This window comes from Pseudonaja textilis, chromosome 15 (genome assembly GCF_049901715.1).
Source record: "Pseudonaja textilis isolate UNSWEBS1 chromosome 15, rPseTex1.2, whole genome shotgun sequence".
NCBI lineage: Eukaryota > Metazoa > Chordata > Lepidosauria > Squamata > Elapidae > Pseudonaja > Pseudonaja textilis.
In genome coordinates this window covers 6,967,001-6,989,213 of record NC_142004.1, presented here as the reverse complement: position 1 = coordinate 6,989,213, position 22,213 = coordinate 6,967,001, and the positions used below count along the sequence as shown (strand labels likewise).

Genomic DNA, 22,213 nt, shown 5'->3' with positions numbered 1-22,213 from the left:
ATCTCTGCAACAAATCCCCGTCCTATTCTCCCCCAGACCGTCACTGCAGAGTATTTATTTCATTCACAGGGAGGTGGGGGAAGAGCGAAGGAGGGAGGAACCTCCTCCCACTTCTTTATAACCCCTTTATATTTAAACAAATCCAGGGACAAAGTATAATGATTGTGAGTTTCCGGAATGGGTTGAAAAACAAACTTTAAGCCCCTCGGTGACAGTTCAGCCGTTCGAGGTCAAAGTGATAGAAAGCAGAAGAGAAAATAAGCAGCTGTTCGAAGCGATCACAGAGATGCCAGCCTGGAAAAGTCTTCTTAAAGGCACAGCTTCCCTCCAGCCTTGGTGGCTCTATGGTCCCCCTTTTTCCTTGGGCTCCATCACTGCTCCTTCTCTCCTCCTCCTCCTCCTCTTCCTCCTCCTATTATGGAATAAAATCTTCTCTTCCACCTCCTTCATTGTTGCAATACTAACTTCTCCTTTATGAAAAAATATCCTTCCCTTCCTCGTTCTCCATTAATATGAAAATATCTCCTCCTTGTCTTCCTCCTCCTTCTCCCCCTCCCCCTCCTCCCTCCATTATTCTGAAATCTTCTCCTCCTTCTCTTCCTTTTCCTTCTCCTCTTCCTCCATTATTCTGAAATCTCTTCCTTTTCCTTCTCCTTTTCCTTCTCCTCCTCTTCCTCCATTATACCAAAATCCTTTCCTTCTCCTCCTCCTCTTCCTTCTCCTCTTCCTCCTCCTCTTCCTCCATTATTCTGAAATCTCCTCCTTCTCTTCCTTTTCCTTCTTTTCCTTCTCCTCCTCTTCCTCCTCTTCCTCCATTATACCGAAAACTTTTCCTCCTCCTCCTTTTCCTTCTCCTCCTTTTCCTTTCCTCCTCCTCCTCCTCTTCTCCATTATTCTGAAAACATCTCATTCTCCTCTTCCTCCTCCTCCTCCTTCTCAAATAACACGGTTACCATTTTTCTTATATTTAGCAGGAAAAGGCACATCTTCCTTCCCTTGGAAATGGTACATTGGACGGGTGGGAAAGCAGGCACTTCTGAAAATCAGATTCAAGGAGAGCGCGCTCCCCTCGAAGCAAGAGATTTGCGGTCCATCAAGAGGAAGAGTGAGATCAGTGTCAATCCCCCCCCCTCCCGAAATGGGGCACTTCTGAACAAGTTTGCCCACTATACCTCTCCCCCTGGCATCTTCCAAATCAAGCACAACACCCAAGATTTCTTTTCCATTTCTTCTGTGTAATGTTCTTGGTGGATTTTTGCACTTCCACCCTAATGGACAGCGCTGGGATTTTCTGGTGGTCTCTCATCCTAATACCTCCCTCCTTTTGAAAAACCCACTGGAAAGTCATTTCAGTGCTGCCACCTCCTGGGAGGATTTTTACACGCAAGACTAATTTGGGGGCGGGTGGGGGGCATACTATGTTCCTTATAAGAGGAAAAAATTCAAAAGGATCTTTGATTCCGTAGACCTTTAGGAAATGGAAGATTCCAGCTGACCAATTTGATTGGATATCTTTTCAGCCGCATTGCAATTGAATGAATACAAAATGTGACCTTTGTGAAAACTTTTGCATCTTGGAGAGGCAGGTTGAAGCATCAGCCTAGAAACCAGGAGACAGTGAATTCTAGTCCTGCCTTAGACCTGAAAGCCAGCTGGGTGACTTTGGGCCAGTCCAATGCACATCACAAAGCTGTTGTGGGAGTGGCGAAATTAGGAGGAGGAAGGTGTGTGTTGAATACGCTCACTACTTTGAATTACTTGTAAAACTAATAAAGGCGGGATACAGATAAAATAAAATAAAGAAGAATATATAACACCCCTCTATTATATGCATGCACCACCAAAGCGAAATATTCTGGTGCACTTTTCAGAAATGGAAGTGAACTTTTCAATATTATTCTCACACAGACCAGTCTTCTCCAAAGAAATGCAAAAATATGGGGACCTAACATTACCCAACGCTGTTTTTCCCCCTTTGGGGTGTGTGAATTGCTTTGGTGAGGAATGGGAGCTGCCAATAATACAGGAAGATCAGTTTAACCCAAGTCGTGCTGTTTTGCCAATTTTGGGGGCGGGGGAGCAGGGAAAGTGGAGATCTCTGCTTCTCCACATTCAGGCCTCCCAGGGTGATCAAATTCCTTCAGAAAGCCATCAAGGGATTTAGCAGATGAAATGCTTAAGGAAAAGCAGAGAAGGCAGATAGCTCTTCAGACAGTCTGCAGGACTTGGTGGAGATGCAAAAATGTACGTTATTTAGCTGCGGAATAGCTGTGCAGAAAAGAGTGAGTCTCCTCGATAAGCCTCCCAGAAGGGACTTTCGGAGTTGTGAACGTGGTTCTTCAATCTTGGCGATGTTAAGATGTGTGGAATTCAACTCTCAGAATTCCTCAGATGGGTAGACTTTAACTCCCAGAGTTTCCCAGCCAGATTGCTTTAAGATATATGGGCTTCAACTCCCAGAATTCTTAACTCAGCAAGATTTAAGATATATGAATCTCAATTCCCGAAAATCTTAATCCAGCATGCTTTAAAATATATGGACTTCAACTCTCAGAATTCTTAATCTAGCAACCTTTAAGATATATGGGCTTCAACTCCCAAAATTCTTAATCCAGCAAGATTTAAAATATATGGGCTTCAACTCCCAGAATTCTTAATCCAGCGTGCTTTAAAATATATGGGTTTCAACTCCAGAATTCTTAATCAGCAAGCTTTAAAATAGATGGACTTCAACTCTCAGAATTTTTAATCCAGCATGCTTTGATAAATGGACTTCGACTCCCAGAATTCATAATCCAGCAAGCTTTAAGATATATGGGCTTCAACTCCCAGAATTCCCCAGTCAGCCTGCTTCAAAATGTGTGGACTTCAATTCCCAGAATTCCCCAGCTGGTAGGAAACTCTGGCTGGGAAAACTTCCCCCTGCTTGCTGGGGAATTCTGGGATTTGAAGTCCATATCTCTTAATGTCACCAAGGTTGAGGGGCATTGGTTCAGAAACTGGCCTTCTTCACACCAGGCTATCTGAGTTTGAAGTGGATTGGGCTTCCCCGTAGATTTTTGATTTTGTCAAAAGGTCGCAAAAGCGGATCACGGGACTCCGGGACATTGCAACCGTCCTAAATATGAGGCCAGGTGCCAAGCGGCCGAATTTTGATCGCGCAACTTCATGGGGATGTGCCAATGGTTGTAAGTGTGCAGAACGGTCCTAGGTCGCATTTTTTCCCGGCGCCGTTTGTATTTTTGAATCATCGCTAACCGATGTTGAGGCCTATGTGTACCCTACTTGGCTTCAACTCTTGACTGCAGAGAAGGGCAACATCTCCAAAGCCTCCCAAGATACTTATTTTTTACTACAAAAGAAGCCTCCCCCCCCACCCCCTATTTCTAATTGATTTGGAGCATTCCAAGTTGCTTCGGAGTTGGGCTTTACCAATTTCATGGGTTCTTCTCCGTAGAGACGCATTTCCCATGTAGTCTTCTGGCACCGAGAATATGGAGGTCACATTAGACACAAGCAATCCATAATCCATGGAGCTTGGCGATCAAAGGGCTTCCAGGCTCCCTGGGCACATTCTGGGCATGGAGATCTCCCAGATGTATAAACAGATGCAGTGAAGATGCGGCATTTTTATCCCTTGCTGCAAATTCACACAATTTCTGCTCCATTAGGGCACCGTAATTGCATGCATGGGAAACTGATAAGAACAATACTTCATGCACGCATCTGGTTTCTGGGTCACCAGCTGCATAAGAGTCCCATATAACAGTGAGGACAAGAACCGCTAATGTTCCAGATGTTACCAAATTGAAACTTCTGGAACCTGTCGTGATCAACCCCATCCCTCTGGGGCTATTCAGAGTTTGATGTGTCAGTGTTATGTGGAGGACTTAGATTATAGATTGACAGAATTGGAAGGGACCTTGTTGGTCATCTCGTCCAACCCCCCACCCACCAAGCAGGAGACCCTACACCATTTCTGACAGATAGCAGTCCACTCTCTTCTTGAAAGCCTCCAGTGATGAAGTTCTCACAACTTCTGAAGGCAAATTCTGTTGATTGCTCTCACTATCAAAAAATCTCTCCTTATTTCCAGGTTGAATCTCTCCTGGATCAGTTTCCATCCATTGTTCCTTGTCTGGCCTTCAGTTGCTTTGGAGAATAGCTTGACCCCCTTCCTCCTCTCTGGGGCAACCCCTCAAATATTGGAAGACTGCTATCCTGTCTCCCCTGGTCCTTCTCTTCACTAGACTAGCCAGGCCCGGTTCCTGCAAGCGTTCATCAGAAGACGTCTCCGTGGTCATGTGGCTGGAATGACTAAATGCCGAAGGAACATGGAACGCTGTTACCTTCCCACCAAAGTGGTCCCTATTTTTCTATTTGCATTTTTTTTTACATGCTTTCGAACTGCTAGGTTGGCAGAAGCTGGGACAAAGAACGGGAGCTCACTCCGTTATGTGGTGCTAGGGATTTGAACCGCCAAACTGCCAACCTTTCTGATTGACAAGCTCAGTGTCTTAGCCGCTGAGCCACCGTGTCCCCTAGAGCTGCTAAAACTGGAGCCCAATTTGAATTTGCAAGGTTTCCCTTGCAAACTGACTTAATTCTTCCATCCAGCCCCTCGTATCGGAGATGATTTAAACAGGAACGTGTTGCCTTTAAGAGCTTTGCACCAATTTTTTTTTTCCCCTACCAAAACAAGAAAAATTTGGTTGATTGACTGCACCCAACAATCTCCAACCTTTTCTCTTTTCCGGCTCTTCATCCATCATGTCACTCGATGGAGTTGTGTGCTGGACAGGGGAAGGTGCCTTTTTAAGGCGGGGGGTGGGATTGCGGTGGGCGATCGGTTGATAAATGACGTCTTGGAAAGCCTGCAGTCTCCTTAATGAATTCCAGATACTCACCCGATGGTTTTGGTAGGCTGTGACGGCGGTGAATCGGGTCTCCTCAAAGACAAAAGTCTTAAAGTTCTCCTCCGCGTACTTCTCACTGTCTTTCCGTGGGTCCACGTAAACTACGTGGAAACGGGGCTGGTATCTGTGCATGGAGTTCAAAATGATCTGAATGACAAAATGAGCAAGGGAAATTGTATAACTGGTCCGTTCGGCCACACCAAGGTGGTTAGCAATGAGAGAGACAGAGAGACAGAGAGAGACAGAGAAAGAGAGAGAGAGAAAGAGAGAGAGACAGAGACACAGAGATAGAGACACAGAGAGAAAGACAGACAGACAGAGAAACAGAGACAGAGAGACAGAGTGAGAGAAAGAGAGAGACCGAGAGTGAGAGAGAGACAGATAGACAGAGACAGAGAGAGACAGAGAAACAGAGACAAAGAGACACAGAGAAAAAGAGAGACACAGAGAGAAAGACAGAGACACAGAGAGAGGGGGAGGGGGAGAGAGAGGGAGAGAGACACACAGAGAGAAAGACAGAGAGAGAGAGAGAGAACACTATTCCACAAAATGTTCAGCTTAGAAGAGGCCACTTCAAAGGCCACTTCTGGTTCTCGCTCGCCTCAGCTTGGCAAGAAGGTGATGGGTGAGTTGTCCGCCATGTTGGATGGACATGATGGGGTTTGTTGCATCATGCAGCTGTTGAGTAGGGTTTCTCAGCCTTGATGACTTGAAGATGTGTGGACTTCAACTCACAGAATTCTGGAATCTGACCTCCTCACATCTTCATGTCACCAAGGTTGGAAAACCCAACTCAAGGTCTTTGCAGCTGCATGACCTCACAGGCTCCATCGTTCCCAGCCAACATGGTGGACACCTCACCCATCATCTTCTTCTGTTGTAGAGGAAGGATGTGTAGAGTATCTTTTTTAGGATAGGAGATGATCCCCAAAGCTTAAAACAATGAGCTATTTTTCATTGGGAAAGCTATGGTTTGAGTTTTGAAAGGTATGGTAGATGCTTTAAATCAGAAACATCTTTTCATCTTCCCAGTTTGGCCCACAACTTTGAGTCTCTCAATTAAGTCTTAATCCTGTTGAAGACCAGTTAAGGCCGATAAGAGGCTGACATGTTGTTGTAATCCAATAGATCTGTATAGATCTATGGTAGCTCAATAGATCTGGTCAACAACTCCTTGATCAATTCAGGAAGAATTCAAAAGGACAACCTGATCATTCTACCCTTCAATTATTCAATTGTTCCAACATTTAATCTCCCCAGTTTACCCCACAACCTTGAATCTCCCATTCAAGTCCACCATGTTGGCTGGGGATGATGGGGCTTATTGTATCACGCAGCTGCAATGTTATCGAGTAGCGTTTCTCAGCCTTGATGACTTTTAAGAGGTGTGGACTTCAACTCACAGAATTTTGGAAGTTGATTCTCCACGCATTGAATTTTCAAGGCCAATTAAGGCTGATAAGATCTAGACACAACGTTGTAACCCAAAGGATCTGTATGGATCTGTTGCAGCCCAATAGATCTGGTCAATAGTTTCTTGATCAATTCAGGAGGAATTTGAATGGACCATCTAATCGTTTATTCAATCACTCCATCACTCATTCAATCAATTTGAATGTCACCCCACTCTTAAGAGTAACCAGAAAACACCCAAATACAAAGAATTACTTTGAACAAGTACAAAAAAAAGTACAAAAAAAAGAGCATAAAAGTGAAGAGAAACCTGGCCTCAGATAATGGTGATTTATTTGATGTGACCAATGTTGGTTACTTTAAACCATTTTTTAAGCTAACACTTAATTTAAAAAAAAATGTTTTAAGATGTTGCTATTGCTTGTGAGAGGCCCAGAGTCACACTTGTGAAATAGGTGTGCATCTAAATTGATGAAATAAATGGTGATCAAATAATTGATGAAATAATTGATGAAATAAATGGTGATGAAATAATTGATGAAATAAATGGTACCGCTAGTGGGGCTATTCACCTCTCCCTCCTCATACCTCCCCAGCTGTCCCCGGTTTTCCCTTCCGCAGCAACCACTTACATGCCCATTGTCGTCCAATAAATTGTTCGTCAGCTTCAATTTGTCAAAGGACACAATTTGCTTCATCCACTGAGCTCCCCTCGCCGGGGAATCCGGGTGGTAGTGCACTCTCCCAGGAGTAGCAGGGTCAGCTTTGCCAGCCACCAACCAGGAGGAACTGTGAAATGCATACCTGCGGGGAAGCAAAAAAAAAAGCAACAACAATCAGGAATTGATTTGACTTGCAACACTTGGAAAGGAGACCAGCAAGAAATCCCACATTTGATTGGGACGAGGGGGGGCAGGGACAAACATTTGGCAGATGTAGGAGATGCCAACATCCGATGACAGATTTGGAAGGAGGAAGAGGAGGAAGAAGAAGATGATGATATAGTAGTAGTAGTGGTAGTGGAGGAAGAGGAAGCAGAAGAAGAGGAGGAGGAGGAAGTAGTAATAGTAGTGTAGTGACAGAAGAAGAAGAAGAAGAAGAAGAAGAAGAAGGAGAAGGAGAAGGAGAAGGAGAAGGAGAAGGAGAAGAAGAAGAAGAAGAAGAAGAAGAAGAAGAAGAAGAAGAAGAAGAAGAAGAAGAAGAAGAAGAAGAAGAAGAAGAAGAAGAAGAAGAAGAAGAAGAAGAAGAAGAAGAAGAAGAAGAAGAAGAAGAAGAATCTGGCCAACTGGGATAAGAGAAGCATTCAAAATGAGCTAGAGTTACATCTGTTGTGGGCATGCAGGGATTCATGACTTATGACGTGTTTGACCCCTCCCTCAGCCTGGTTATCTCCTATAGCAGCCCAGATATGACGTAAACCCAAACGCTGGGTTAAAGACCGCACTGTGGTTGCATGGAGAAGCCACTACTGGACAGCTGCCTTGGCATCTGGGTAATGCTGGCTGCCACCTATCCAACCCCGGTGCCCGTCATCGGACCAACCCCCCACCCCCCACCCCAAAGTAGATTCTTCTCAGCCAAGGGTGTCTTGAAAAAAAAAAGCAGTTTTCAGTGAAGGCTCCCAATGAAGACTGAACAGAGACAAACGAGGAATCGGAGCAAGAAGGAAGGTGCGCCTGGGGCAAAAACCTCTTCCTTGCATGCAACAGATCCCATTTCCTTTGACAAGCAAACGGGTTTTTTTTTTGAAGCCCTCCGGGAAGCTGCCGAAATATTTACCTCCTTGTCGGTGAGCAAGCAAGGAGCTTGGAAGGGTCTGCAAAGGGAAGGGGCATAGGAAGGGGAGAGTAACATCATAGCGGGCGATGAGGTCATCGCGACACCCATGAGGTCATTGTGGATTCTCTTTTTATTCCTCCCTCCCTCCTCCCCCCCGAATGTTGGGTGGTCAAGGGAGGGTGGGAAACAGAGAGTAATTACTCATCTCTGCTCTTGGATTTGAATCCATTTAAGTTCATTTCCTTGTTGTCCATTTTAATCAAGGGTCTTCAAACTCAGCAAGTTTAAGACATGTGGACTGCAACTTCCAGAGTTCCCGAGCTAACAGGGCTGGAGGAGGAATTCTGGGAGTTGGAAGTCCGCAAGTCTTAAAGCTGCCAAGTTTGAAGACCCCTGATTTTAATAATGCTTTTCATCGTTTTAGATATTTATGCTTTTAAACTCCTGTAAACTGCTTGGAGTCACTTTGGAGAGTGAGACAGATGACCATACATATTTATTCAATAAACAAACAAATGCTGGCATTGTTCCAGAGAGAATTTTGTGTGTGTGTGTGTGTGTGTGTGTGTGTGTGTGTACATGTGCTTCTGTGTTTGAGCAAGGGAGGTGGGAGATGGACCCCTTGGTTGTGCAAGAAGCGATATCACAGATTTCCCAAAACAACTGGAAGAAAAAGAAACTACTGGCAGCACAATTCTATGAATGTTCCCCTCTTCTTCTCACATAGGGTAGCTCGATTTGGCCAGGAGATTTTATCAGCCACCCTCAAGGAAGTCAGTGAAATAGGTGGTGGTGGATGTGTTTGCAGGACACATGAAACCCAGGTGATATTCGACTGTCCGGGGATCATGTGAAACCAGCATGTTTGGTAAGCTTAAAGAATAGCTGAAGTTCGTAGCTAGGTTAAGAATGAAGTGTGAACGTGAATATGAATATGAATGAACTTTCCCCAACTGAAATACCCCCATAATGCTGGGAGTTATGGGAACTGGAACCCAGCACATGTGGAGAGTGCACAGTTGATAGGTAACGTGGGAGGGGGAGAGAGAGAGAGAGAGAGAGGGAGAGAGAGAGATTGTGATTTTAATAATGCAAGGAACATTGAAAAGTTAATCACTAGCCGAAGCCTGATCTTGCTTGCTTTTTTCTACTTCCTTAGGCCTCTCCTATTTTAACGGCAATGAGAGAGAGAGAGAGAGAAACAAGGAAGAAAAATAAAAAAAGAAAGAGGGTGGGAGGGAAGAGAGGCAGGAGAGAGGGAGAAAGAAAAAGAAAGAGAAAGAAAGGAGAGAGAGAGAGAGAGAGAAAGAGAAAGAAATAGAGAGACAGAGAAACAAGAAAGAAAAATAAAAAAAGGAAGAAGCAGAGAGGGAAGGAAGGAGGGAGGCAGGAGAGAGAAGGAGAAAGAAAAAGAGAAAGAAAGGAAAGAGAGAGAGAAAGAAATAAGAGAGAGAAAGACAAACAAGAAAGAAAAAAAGCAAGAGAGAAAGAGAAAGGTAAGATTTCTACTAAAACCTGTTTAAAAAATGGCTCAAAGGCATTCTTGCTTTTAAACTGAGAACAAAATTGGAGATAATCACTGACAAATGACTGAAGCCTCAAAGCAAAATAATGATTCAGAAAAAAAAAGCAACAAATTTGAGGTTTAGCTCCCTGCTCCTAAATTGCAGCTTCTTGGCAAGAAGTAGAGGGCAAGGAAAACAGTTAGTTTAGGCTAGCTTTGGAGAGAGAGAGAGAGAGAGAGAGAGAGAGAGAGAGAGAGAGAGAGAGAGAGAGAGAGAGAGAGAGAGAGAGAAGTGCCTGAAAGGAGCTGAGCAGGGAAGAACAAATTAAGGTAAGGCAGAGGGAGAAGGGCCACTGGGGGAGGATTATACCACCCAGTGAAGCCCCCTCCTCACTGAAAAGCATAGATTAACCAGCCCTTCCCATGACTATCTACTAGAAATGAATTGTCCTCTTGTCTCCAAAAAGTCAGGGTTTTTTATTTTTTTGCTCTTCTTCCTAGTTAACAGAATAGATTAAAACACTGGGCTGAGGACAACATTTTACTGTTTATATCCTGCCTGTGTAAGTTTTGCAAATAAGTCAAGTCAGTTAGCTTATCCGACGCACCTTTCCCACTCCTATTTTCCCCACAACAACTCTGTAAGGTGGGTTTTGCTGGGAGAAAATGATTGGCCCAAAGTCAGCCAGTTGGCTTTTGTGCCTAAGGCAGGACTCGAACTCACCATCGCCTGGTCATTGGTTCCCAAATCACCCCGTTGGCTTTTGTGCCTAAGGCAGAACTAAAACTCACCATCGCCTGGCGATTGTCTCAAAGTCATCTAGCTAGCTTTCATGCCTAAGGCAGAACTAGGACTCATAGCCTCCTAGTGATTGGCCACAAAGTCACCCAGCTGGCTTTCATGCCTAAGGTGAAACTAGAACTCACAGCCTCCCAGTTTCTTGCCTGCTGCCTTAACCGCTAGACCAAACTGTCCCTCACAATTCTGTAGAATCAGTACTGAATCCTCCAAGGAACATTCTGCCTCGGTGGGGAATTTGCACCCTCAGCAAGGACAAAAAGGAGACGGGCCTCACAGCTCCAGGATCTAGTTGCTACTTGTGGTTTCCACCCTCCCGTTGTTCCTTGCAAGTCACTCAGCCGACTACTCGGAGGCCATCTCTTCCGAAAGAGGACCAATACTTGCCGATAACGTTTGTCGTCCACCGGGACAAAGTCCATCAGGAGCATATAGTCTGCCATGGGATCCATCCCGAAAATTTTCACCTGGAACGTGGGGAACATTCTCCTGCGGGAGGAAAAGGAGACAGCTGAGAAGGACAGATGCTCCTCTGGCACAGCCCCATTCTGACCTCTGCTTTCCAAAGAAAAAGAAACGGAGGTGGCATCGGGCAATTAGAAACCCAGTAGGAAGGTGGCTAGATTAACCGATTAACAGAGTTGGAAGGGACCTTGTAGGTCATCTAGTCCAACCCCTCGCCCAAGCAGGAGACCCCGCACCAGGGGCCTTCAAACTTGACCGCTTTAAGACTTGTGGACGTCAACTCCCAGAATTCCTCCTCCAGTCATGTAAACTTAGGAATTCTGGGAGTTGAAGTCCACAAGTCTTAAACTTGCCAACTTTGAAGACATTTCTACAAAATGTGTCTGCATACAGTGTCATCATAGCCAAGTTTTGATATGACATTAAAAAAAACCTAACCACCTCTTCTAAACAATGTATGAGATCACAAGGAGACCCCATTAGGAACTGACTATAAATTGGCCATCTTCAGAGTGCCACAAGACTCTTCTTCAGCACATGTTCTTTGCCCCACTGGCTACGTATTGGTTTCTTCAGCATCTTGGTCTAAAAAAACGTGACTTGGATACCCTCTGTTTGATGGACTTCAGATGTCACATTGTAAACCTCAATTCTCTACCAATAGAAGAGGGCATTTGTAACTCAGGGGGTCTTTGGTGTTTTCTGAGCTTGATGGTTTTCTTGCAGACAAATAAGAGAGCAAGCCCCACTCCCTTCTAACACTGTTGATGTTACCTAGCTGGGTAATGAAACGTTTGCAAGAAAGCCACCAAGTTCAGACAGCACCAAGGACCGCATAATTCTCTGATTGCTTAATTCTGCACTTAGCATATTTGGGGGAAGAATTCCAGCCAGCACCACTGACTAGGTCAGAATCTGTATTGCAGACCAAAGTAAAGAGTACAGTACAAAACTTGGTTGCCCATCACAGACTTGGTTGCCCATCGCAACTTTTTTTAAAAAAAATTAACCTCCCATGTTTAAACTCTTGGCTTCAACCGCCTGGCCTTCTGAATTAACGGATCTTCTTTTGACATGCTTGGAAGGAGCTAAAATAAATTCATAAAGACATTCTCACTAGCATGGCAATCCTTGGTGCCCACCTCTCACCCCTGACATAGTCAGCATTGGAAAATTAGCACCAGTGAAAAATCCACACCGTTGTATTAGTAAAGCTTCTACTTTCTCATAGGCCAATCAATGCAAGGCCAAAGTTGGTCTGATTTGCTTTTTGCGTTTCTTTGACGAATCTCAAGGTTTGCAAGTTCTGGACTGCTTTTTTTTTAAAGGCAATTTGAGCTCAGCTTTACAAACCCAGAGCAACTTCCCAGATAGCATATATGTGATGGCATGAATAAATTCCATCATTAAACCCAAGAGGCTCCTTCCACAGACATTCCCTCCCTCCCACTTAATTTATAGCTGCCTCCAACACTTTCCCTGCTCTGGGCTTATGTTAAAGGTAAGTGTAAAATAATGGCACATGCCCTACCAAAGTTTCCTTCCAAACACAAGGTGCAAGTTGCAATATTCCGGGGTTCTTGGCAAGCCCATATTGAAAGCTCAATGGAAAAAGAAAGGCCGGTTTTTCAAAAGAGCCTTCCTTTCCAAATCAAACGAGACAATTTCTGGGCAAGATTCCACACAGTGAGGAAATACAGTTTTGTTCTCTCCTGAAACTCAGCTGGAGCAGAAGTGAGAGCACATCGAACTGGCTGCATGCAACAACTTTGAGCTGGTTCCAACGAATGAAAGGAGTTGCGATCACGCTGGTGTCACCCCAAAAACAAAAACCAGGATCATTTGAGGTCGCTTGAATAGACTTCTTGGAACAAGTTTTCTCCCACTGGGTGCTCTCTCAGACTCCAACCCTCAGCCTTCTCAGCCAGGTGGGGGAGGATGGGTGTTGTAGTCCAAGCCTTGTGCAGCCCACCAGCATTGATCTTGCCCTCTTCCCCGGCTACCCGTCTCCTTCAGAGAGAGGAAAAGTGGGTGAGCGGGAGGCTTTGCAAGGAACACGTGTGGGGGGATTTTGTTACCTGTGTCCCAGGTACATGTTGCCTGAACATGTTGTCTTACCGTAGTTATTTGTCAGGATTTAATGATAATAATAATGGGGGAGCGGGAGGAGGACAGAAGAAGGAGGAGGAGGAGGAGGAGGAGGAGGAGGAGGAGGAGGAGGAGAAGAAGAAGAAGAAGAAGAAGAAGAAGAAGAAGAAGAAGAAGAAGAAGAAGAAGAAGAAGAAGAAGAAGAAGAAGAAGAAGAAGAAGAAGAAGAGGAGGAGGAGGAGGGGAGGGGGGGGGAGGGGGAGGGGGAGATGGGGGAGGGGAGAGGGGGAAGAAGAAGAAGAAGAAGAAGAAAAGAAGAAGAAGAAGAAGAAGAAGAAGAAGAAGAAGAAGAAGAGGAGGAGGAGGAGGAGGAGGAGGAGGAGGAGGAGGAGGAGGAGGAGGAGGAGGAGGAGGAGGAGGAGGAGGAGGAGGGAGGGGGAGAGATGGGGAGGGGAGAGGGGGAAGAAGAAGAAGAAGAAGAAGAAGAAGAAGAAGAAGAAGAAGAAGAAGAAGAAGAGGAGGAGGAGGAGGAGGAGGAGGAGGAGGAGGAGGAGGAGGAGGAGGAGGAGGAGGAGGATGGGGGAGGGGAGAGGGGGAAGAAGAAGAGAAAGAAAGAAAGAAAGAAAGAAAGAAAGAAAGAAAGAAAGAAAGAAAGAAAGAAAGAAAGAAAGAAAGAAAGAAAGAAAGAAAAGAAAGAAAGAATTTTAAAGTCCATAATCTACATTATACTTTTTATTTTGTTTTACATTTTGCTCTTAATTTTACCGCCAGGGAGAGAGGAGGGCCGGCTCCTAGGCCGGTGAGCAAAGCCCCCAGATCAGCCTGAGGGTTTTTATTGACAAAGGAACCCGAGAAGACAACGCCGCCGCCGCCGCCGTTTAAAAATTTATCGCGCGTCCTTCCTCCAACCTGGAGCGAAAACGATCTGAATTTGTTTCCATTCGTATGCGTCCCTTCGCAGCTTTCTTACCCCGTCTTGAGTCGAGGTTGTTGGGGGTTTTTTGGTTTGTTTGTTTGTTTATTTTTTTGGGGGGGGGGGCTTCGTTTCCCTCCTAAACGGGACCTCCCTCCTTTCCCCACGCAAGTTAAATCAGGGGTTTAAAGTGAAAAGCCCAAACTTTTCCGTTCATCCTGACCCCTCTCCGGGACGGCTTAGAATGCTTCGCCGGCCCGCAAACCTTGACGCTATGAAAATAATGTAATAAATACGGTTTGAACTAATAAGACTGAGAATAATACTAATACTAATACTAATACTACTAATACTACTACTACTACTACTACTACTACTACTACTACTACTACTAATAATAATAATAATAATAATAATAATAATAATAATAATAATAGCAGCAACATAAGAGGAGGAAGGCGTATGAGGCTTCGGAGCCTGGAGCGATTTTATAACAAGGAATAAAGTCGGGATATGAATGAATAAAATAAGAATAACTATCTGAACATCTGGCTTGCTATACGAACACCCCATTAATAGTACTTGAATTATTATATTATTTTTATTTTAAAATGTTTATTTATTTGCTTATTTATTTATTTGCTTGTATGTACAATGAGAGCTTATGCACGGGGACAAATTCCTTGTGGGTCCAATCATGCTTGGCCAATAAAGAATGCCTATTTTCTTCTATTTAAAAAAAAATTTTTTTTTTAAAGTTTTCACCAACTTTTCTCTCTGTGACTCTAATTGTAGTTTGCCCATAATAATAAATAAGATAGCATAACAGTACTATGCAAGATAATTATAATACAACTCAATACCTGAAAACATAATAGAATATTTGATCATTATGTTAACGTCTGATAATGTAATATCTGATAAGGAAAAATCCAGTAAAAGGGATCTGTTCCTTGGAACAGACCCCCAAGACCTTTTAACGCCCTCAGACCACCACATCTGCCTTGGGGAGCCAAATCCAGTGTGAACATCTGGCCGGCTGTGCGAAGAACCACAATAATATATCTAACCTCTTTAGATACCTTCCAGGATCAACAATGACCATTTTGAAGAACACGGTTTTAAAGACAGCAATTGTTTTAAAGAAAGCAGTTGTTTGCTTTTGCTTTTGCGTTTTTGTGTGTGTGTGTGTCTGCCTGTCTGTTGTGTGCGTGTTTCAAGGATTTGATCCATTTTGAACCGGGCCTTTGGCAAAAGGAATCGCTTGAACGCGGTCGGTTAAGGAAGCAGCGCCTCTACGGAATCGCAAGCTACACAATCCGGTTGAAATCAACCTGACAAATTAGGCGCAGTCCTTCCCTTCCCACCCACCGCCGGGCTGGGGTAAAAAAAAAAAAAACCACGGGCGGTGGGGGTCTTGGAAAACTTCCTTTCCCACTCGAAAGAGCGTTTGAAGGTCGTTTTCCCGCAAAAGTCTCCCAGGGAGGCGGACGATTTAAGAAAACCTGAAATATAACCAGAATAAATAAACCTTCTTGCGAGAAAACGACACTTTTTCGGCGGGTTTTTTTTTTTTTTAGAAAAAAACCCACTTCGGAGGGTGAGGGGTGATTTTGAAAACGCATTTGTGAGACAGGAGGTTTATATACCTAAGATAAATCAATAGAAAAAAAAATCGTTTTAAATAAACTGCCCGTATATTTTTAGCGGGGTCGGGGGGATCCAAAACCCCAAGATTTTATTTCTCAGAAAAGGAGTGGTAACTTCAGGGGAGACTTATATTGTTATTGTTTTACTTTAAATAATGATCCGGGCGATTCTTGTTAATTTTCCTGGTCGTGCATGAATGTTGATATTATTGACAATCGGGTTGATACTAACGCGAAGGTCGATATCGGTTTAGGATTTACACCCGCGACCCAAACCACTTCTTGTCCTTGTGAGAAAGGGAAATCTTTCTTCTTCTTCTTCTTCGTTTTTTTTTTTTTTTTATGAATACAGAAAATATTAGGGCACAATGTTCAAAAGTCTGCGTTCCCTTCCGGAGCGGGGGCGGGGAGAGGGAGAATGGAGAAAAAGTGCCTTCGATTCCCCCCTTTAGCTTTGAAAATATCCAAAGGCGGATTTCTGTGGAAGAGCTTTAAGCTATGGATTTAGAAGGCGAGACAGAAGAAAAATTCTATCAGCCTCTATTTGACGCTGGTGGATCAGGCCCATTGATGTTCCTTTCATCTCTCTCTCTCTCTCTCTCTCTCCCTCATAACCCAGACGGGGAGAACCTTGAGAAGATGGGGAGGGGGGGGAGGGAGAAGGAGACGGGGAAACTATTCCCAACTCTTAAAAAGTTCCCACAGGCTGGAGTAACTGTTCTCCAGCCTACTGCAGCCTCTAAAGCCGAAATAAAAGGAAACGGCTGCCCTATTTATTAATTATTATTATTAAACAAATTTATATACCGCCCAACTTACACATAGGTGACACCAGGCTGATTCATAGAAAATTCACACAAACGCTGTCTATTTCTGTCTTTGTAACTTCTCTTTGTCTGTGTGTCTCTGTCTGTTTCTATGTCTCTGTTTCTCTGTCTCTCTGTCTGTTGCGCTCTCTCTCTCTCTCTCTCTGTCTGTCTGTCTCTCTCTCTCTGTCTGTCTCTCTCTCTCTCTCTCTCTCTCTCTCTCTTATACAGACACATGGAAACATTCTTCTTGTGAATCTAGGGTAAAAACTGAAACCATTGCCTTTTGGTGTCTCACCAATACATTGTGGGATTGCAAGTTACAAATTGCAGGACCCCAACGTCGGGCACGAGGGGTGTTGGAATTTATAGTCACATTTTATAGAGAGAGACTGCCAGGTTGGAAGAAAGCTAGAGACTGGAGGGGGGAGGGGCGTTGTACAAAGCCAAGGTTACCTTTAACCGTGGTCTCTTCACCAAGCTGAGTTGGGTTCAGCTAGTGTGGCTAGTATTGTCCAGCCAGCAAAAAAAAAAAAAAAAAGGAAAAAATTGATTGCTTACCGCATCTTGGGTGCAAAAATCAGAGTGTCCTCTAGAGGGCAGCAGGATGGAGCCAATGGATCCACTCTGTGCTGCCCTCTAGGGATGGTTCATAGTATTGCTAGAGTCAGAAATGGGGAAAATTATAACTCTGGAGGGAGGAGGGACGAGGGGGCTCTAGCTTTGCATGTTGGGTAATTCTTGGTAAACTTTCGTTTATGATTGGGTGCATCTCTCCAATACAACTTGGATTTATTCCAGAAAATATATTTTCAGGACACCTTAAACTTAAATCCATGCAGCACACCGAGTGAGGTTTACTTTGGGGGTTTCTGTAAAGAATAATGCTGAAGCCGCCACCACCCCTTTTTTTTTAATCCAAGGAAGATCCGTGTGGAATCAAAAATACAGAATTTATCTGGACACATCTCTTGGCCTATGGAATAAAATAACGAATTCCAAAATTTGTGGAAATCTCCCTGATTGGGAGCTTTTACTGGTAGATGTCAGGCAGTTAAATTAATGTATCTTTTCTTTTTATGTACACTGAGAGCCTATGCACCTAAGCCAAATTCCTTGTGTGTCCAATCACACTTGGCCAATAAAGAATTCTGTTCTGTTCTATTCTATTCCTATTCTATTCTATTCCTCTATTCTATTCTATTCTATTCTATTCTATTTTGTTTTCTATTCTATATTCTATTCTATTATTTCTATTCTGTTTACTCTATTTTTATTCCATTCTATTCTATTCTCTATTCTATTCTCTATTCTATTCTATTTATTCCATTCCATTCCTCCTCCTCTCTGTTCTATTCTATTCTATTCTATTTTGTTTTCTATTCTATATTCTATTCTATTATTTCTATTCTGTTGTCTACTCTATTTTCTATTCCATTCCATTCCATTCCATTCTATTCTATTCTATTCTATTTTGTTTTCTATTCTATATTCTATTCTATTATTTCTATTCTGTTGTCTACTCTATTTTCCATTCCATTCCATTCCATTCCATTCCATTCTATTCTATTTATTCCATTCCATTCCATTCCTCCTCCTCTCTATTCTATTCTATTCTATTCTATTCTATTCTATTCTATTCTATTCTATTCTATTCTACTCTACTCTACTCTACTCTACATCAGTTAGAAAACCACACCTAGACAAACTGACATGGGAAGACTTTAAGGTCCACGAAAACGTTTTGTATTTTCCATTCCTTTTTTACTGAGATCGAGGAATAAACTCCCCACCAAGAAAGCGCTGCAGCGCACTTGAGTTCCAACCACAGAGACAAGGCCGCATGTTATCCTTGCAGACATCTCATTGCCCCAACCAGGTTACCTACCGTAGTTTGGGTCGTGCAACGTCTGCAAAGGAAAACCAAGCAAGCTCAGAGAGCACCAAAGGACCACCGAGCCAACCCCGAGCTACAAACATTCTCCTTTTATTAGTTACAAGTCCACGAACCATGCTAGCAAAAGGGTCAGCTCGGGTCTCCATTTTAATCCTAGATTTATGTGATTTCCCCCTTTAAAATGAAAGGGGAAATAAAGGCATGAACACGCAGAGGAGAAGAGAGGAGGAGGTTTGTTTCTATTTTTTTTTCTTCCCCCTCCCCCACTCCCCGGAGCAAAGTTTGGGTAGCAACAAGATCAGTTTTGTTTCAACTCAGTCCTGTTCATTTCTTTTTTAAGTGCGAAGTGCCAACAGGCATTTTTAGGATGAATATAGACCGATTCTCTAAAGAGGTTGCTTGCATTTGAGGCAATATATTTTTACACCCTTTTACCAAGGCCCGTGTTCAAAACAGATTGCCTTCAATAGGAAAACATGCCTAGATTTGCATTGGCGGGCCAGCGGTGTGTATTTTCCACCCGTTTACCAAAGCCGCGTTCTCGTTTTTATAATCTTATTTAATAATTTTATAATCTTACTTTTAATAAAGCCGAAGGGGCTCGTTGGGTTACTAGAAGAAATTAACAGAGCAAAAACGTTCCATGGGAAGTGTAAACGGAGACCTCACACAATCAAAAAACCAATAATTAATTTTTTTGGGGGGGGGGGGAAGAGAGGGAAAGAATGAATAATGTGTGTGCGTATATGTGAGTGTGCGTGCACAAATTCTGTATTTGCATGCCCTTCAAAATCTATATACAGCCGCATGCTTTCATACACACAGGCATTTAAAATGTACACACACACACACACAAAGATATGCATGCACACTATTATATATATACACACACACAAAACAGGCAAGTAAAACACACAGGAGCACACACCATGTTTTAAATTGTGCGTGTAAACATACACACATACATACACACACACACACACACTTGCATGCATTGCACACAGACACACACATATGCTTTTCATATATTTATACCCACACATATGTATGCACTTATTTTAAATGTGTGTGTATATATATATATACACATACATGCTTTCGTAGGCACGCACTCAAGTACACGCACACACTTATTATACACGTCAGGTTTTGAACACTATTTATTGTACCAACGACAATGAAATCCTGGAATTGGTAGCCATTTTCTTCTAAATCTTTTCTTTCTTCGACCTACCAGCGACCATTCCGAACTACAGAAACATTTTGTCTTGGGGGAGGGGGGGGAGGATATTGATTAATTAAGCAGATTGCGACTGTCATTAGGGGGCCCTGGCTTTGGATTCCCCCCCGCCCCCCGCCCCCCCCCCCTTGAGGGTTTGAAGGCTTCAAGGCCAGCGCTACCGCCACAGCTACAAAGCGCCACCCCAAAAACTTCTCTCAGAAAAGGGGAGCACAAAACGGCGGCTGAGCCACGGAATCTGTGGCTTGTTGGTTTCTTTAAAATAAAAAAAACAAAAACCCCCACCCTGGATTGCATTGTTAATGTTGCCCCCTTTTTTTGCCTCCTCCTCCTCCACTTACACACACACAAGAGACACGCACAGACCCTCCACCCCCCCTTTTTTTTCCCTTTTTTTTGCTAAATACGGGAATGATTCTGCCCGGGAGCTTTGCATGGCGAAGAACCGGAGCGAGTCGACCAGTTGGGGACAATTCCACTGGGTAAAATCATCTGCACTCCGGCCTTTTCAATTGAAGCTCTAGCAGGAGAAAGAAGGAAGGAAGGGAAGGGAAGGGAGGAAGAAGGGAAGAAAAGGGAAAGGGAAGAAGGAAGGGAGGGAGGGAGGGGAGGGAAAGGAAAGGGAGGGAGGGGAGGGAAAGGGAAGGGAGGAAAGAAGAAGGGAAGAAAAGAAGGGAAAGGGAAGGGAAGAAGGAAGGGAGGGAGGGAGGAAAGGAAAGGAAGGGAGGGAGGGGAGAGAAAGGGAGGAAAGAAGAAGGGAAGAAAAGAAGGGAAAGAGAAGGGAAGAAGGAAGGAAGGAAGGGAGGAAAGGAAAGGAAGGGAGGGAGGGGAGGGAAAGGGAAGGGAGGAAGGAAGAAGGGAAGAAAAGAAGGGAAAGAGAAGGGAAGAAGGAAGGAAGGGAGGAAAGGAAGGGAAAGGAAACAAGCAAAATCCGGAGCCCCCTTGAACTTCAGAGAGCAACCCATTCAAAGAGAGCCAGCCCCGCTTCCAAACCCTTGCAGAAACACGCCAAAATTTGCAAACAGGTTGGAAAACACACCGCCCTGCACTTTCCCCAAGGCCGACCCTCTAAGATGTGTCGAGCCAACCCCCATCATCCCCAGCCAGAGGAAAGGCTAAGGGCGAATGCATGCACGCTGGAGGCGGGAGGCCCTGGACCAAGCAGGACTAAAAATGGGTTTTGAAACCTGAGGTTCCGGAGATATTTCCCCTACACCCTTAATGAACCGATCACTTATCGCCGTGAGCGAACACAGCTAATTATTCTTCTTCTGGTGACCGACCCGGCTTCGGTTACATTTTTCATTTCCTGCAAACTAGGCAGACCCGCCTTCGATTGGGGGGAGGGGGGTGTCCGAAAGGTGATTTCTTTTTCTTTTTTTTTGGTCCCACCTTGTACCTTTCCCGACAGCCGGACCGAATTTAAGGAAAACAAAAAGCGGCTTTAAGAACAGAAAAGTGGGCGGACATACGCTGAGCCGGAGGGAAATCGTTAAAATAGGAGAGGCCTAAGGAGGTAGGAAAAAGCAAGCGAGATCGGGCCTTGCTTGGGAATTAACTTTTCAATGTTTCTTGCATTATTAAAATCACAACTTCTCTCTCTCCCTCCTTTCTCGTTTATCCTCTCTCTTTCTCTCTCTCTGTATGTGTGTGTGTGTTTCCCAGTCATTTTACAAAGGACGGACTGCTGCACTGCGTCCCCACTTTACCCGGGGAGTAAAAGCAGCGGAGGATTAAACAGTAAGACAAACTCCGCCAGCGTTTGGCATCCAAACCTTCCCCCTCCACCAATCCAAAGCCGTCCGCGGCGTTCCCCCCCCTCCACCCCCAGCAAATTAAGGTGGCACCCGCAACAGACTTTTCCGCCTCCAACAGCCCCCAATTCCTGGGAAAGACGCGCCAAGTCGGCCGAGTCCTCCCCAAGAGAGAGCGCGCAAAGGCGGGCACCCCACCCCCCCAAATGTATGGCGCACAGGCGGCGCAGCGGAGGCCTGGGAAACGCGCAAGGAAGGGAGCCGCAGAAACCCGAGTCGCCTCTTCCTCCCCAAACGCCAGGGAAGGAGAATTGCGCCCTCCCCCCACAAAAATACCCCTCCGCAACCCACCCCGTCCGCTTTAGAGAGACCCGGCGGGGGCTTCTAACCTGCCGGCTTTGGTGACGATCATTTCAGTGCCCAGTTGGTTGAATTCGTCCCACAGCGCTTTCATCTCCAGCTGGACGCTGACGTTGGCCACTTTGGGGTTCTTCTTGACCGGAGCCTTGGCCGAGGCCGGGCCTGATCCTCCAGAGCCGGACCCCGATCCGCTGCTTCCTCCTCCACCCCCGCCGCTTCCTCCTCCTCCTCCTCCTCCTCCTCCTCCACCGCCTCCGCCGCCGCCTTCGGGAGCCTCCGAGCCCACCGGGGGTGGAGGGTTGTTGCCCGCCGCTCCGGGCGCGAAGGAGTAACCGCCGTGCTGCGCCTGGCCGTGGTGGTGGTGCGGCGGTTGGTGGTGCTGTTGCTGGGCCGGCGGGTGGTGAGGCGGCGGCTGGGCCGAGCAGGGTTCGTAGTGCGGCGGCGGCTCATGCTGGCCGTAAGTCTCTCCGGCCGGGGAGGGCGGGAGGTGAGGGTAGCCCGCCGCGGCGGCCGCGGCCGAGTTGAGGCTGCTCAGGCTGTTGGCGGTGAAAGCTGCAACATCGCAAAAATGGGAGAGCTGCGTGAGCCACGGACTGGAGACGGCTGAGATCATTCCAGGCAGGCGGCGAG

The 22,213-nt window shown here is 45.0% G+C and overlaps 2 protein-coding genes across 3 annotated transcripts in view; one reads left to right on the top strand and one right to left on the bottom strand.

The window, feature by feature from the left end:
• Positions 1 to 22,213, top strand: part of GNB1L (G protein subunit beta 1 like) — a 195,262-nt gene that overhangs the window by 51,413 nt on the left and 121,636 nt on the right. The window lies entirely within an intron of this gene.
• TBX1 (T-box transcription factor 1) overlaps positions 1 to 22,213 on the bottom strand; it is a 36,337-nt gene that overhangs the window by 8,687 nt on the left and 5,437 nt on the right. Inside the window, exons 2-5 of one of the 2 annotated variants that reach the window (XM_087913380.1) lie at positions 21,613 to 22,186; positions 10,799 to 10,900; positions 6,962 to 7,133; positions 4,908 to 5,063 (exon numbers count right to left, since the gene is read on the bottom strand). In XM_087913380.1, the coding sequence (XP_087769506.1) occupies positions 4,908 to 5,063; positions 6,962 to 7,133; positions 10,799 to 10,900; positions 21,613 to 22,186 (1,004 nt within the window). The remainder of the gene's footprint in view (positions 1 to 4,907; positions 5,064 to 6,961; positions 7,134 to 10,798; positions 10,901 to 21,612; positions 22,187 to 22,213) is intronic. The other variant, XM_087913381.1, reaches the window with a different exon arrangement.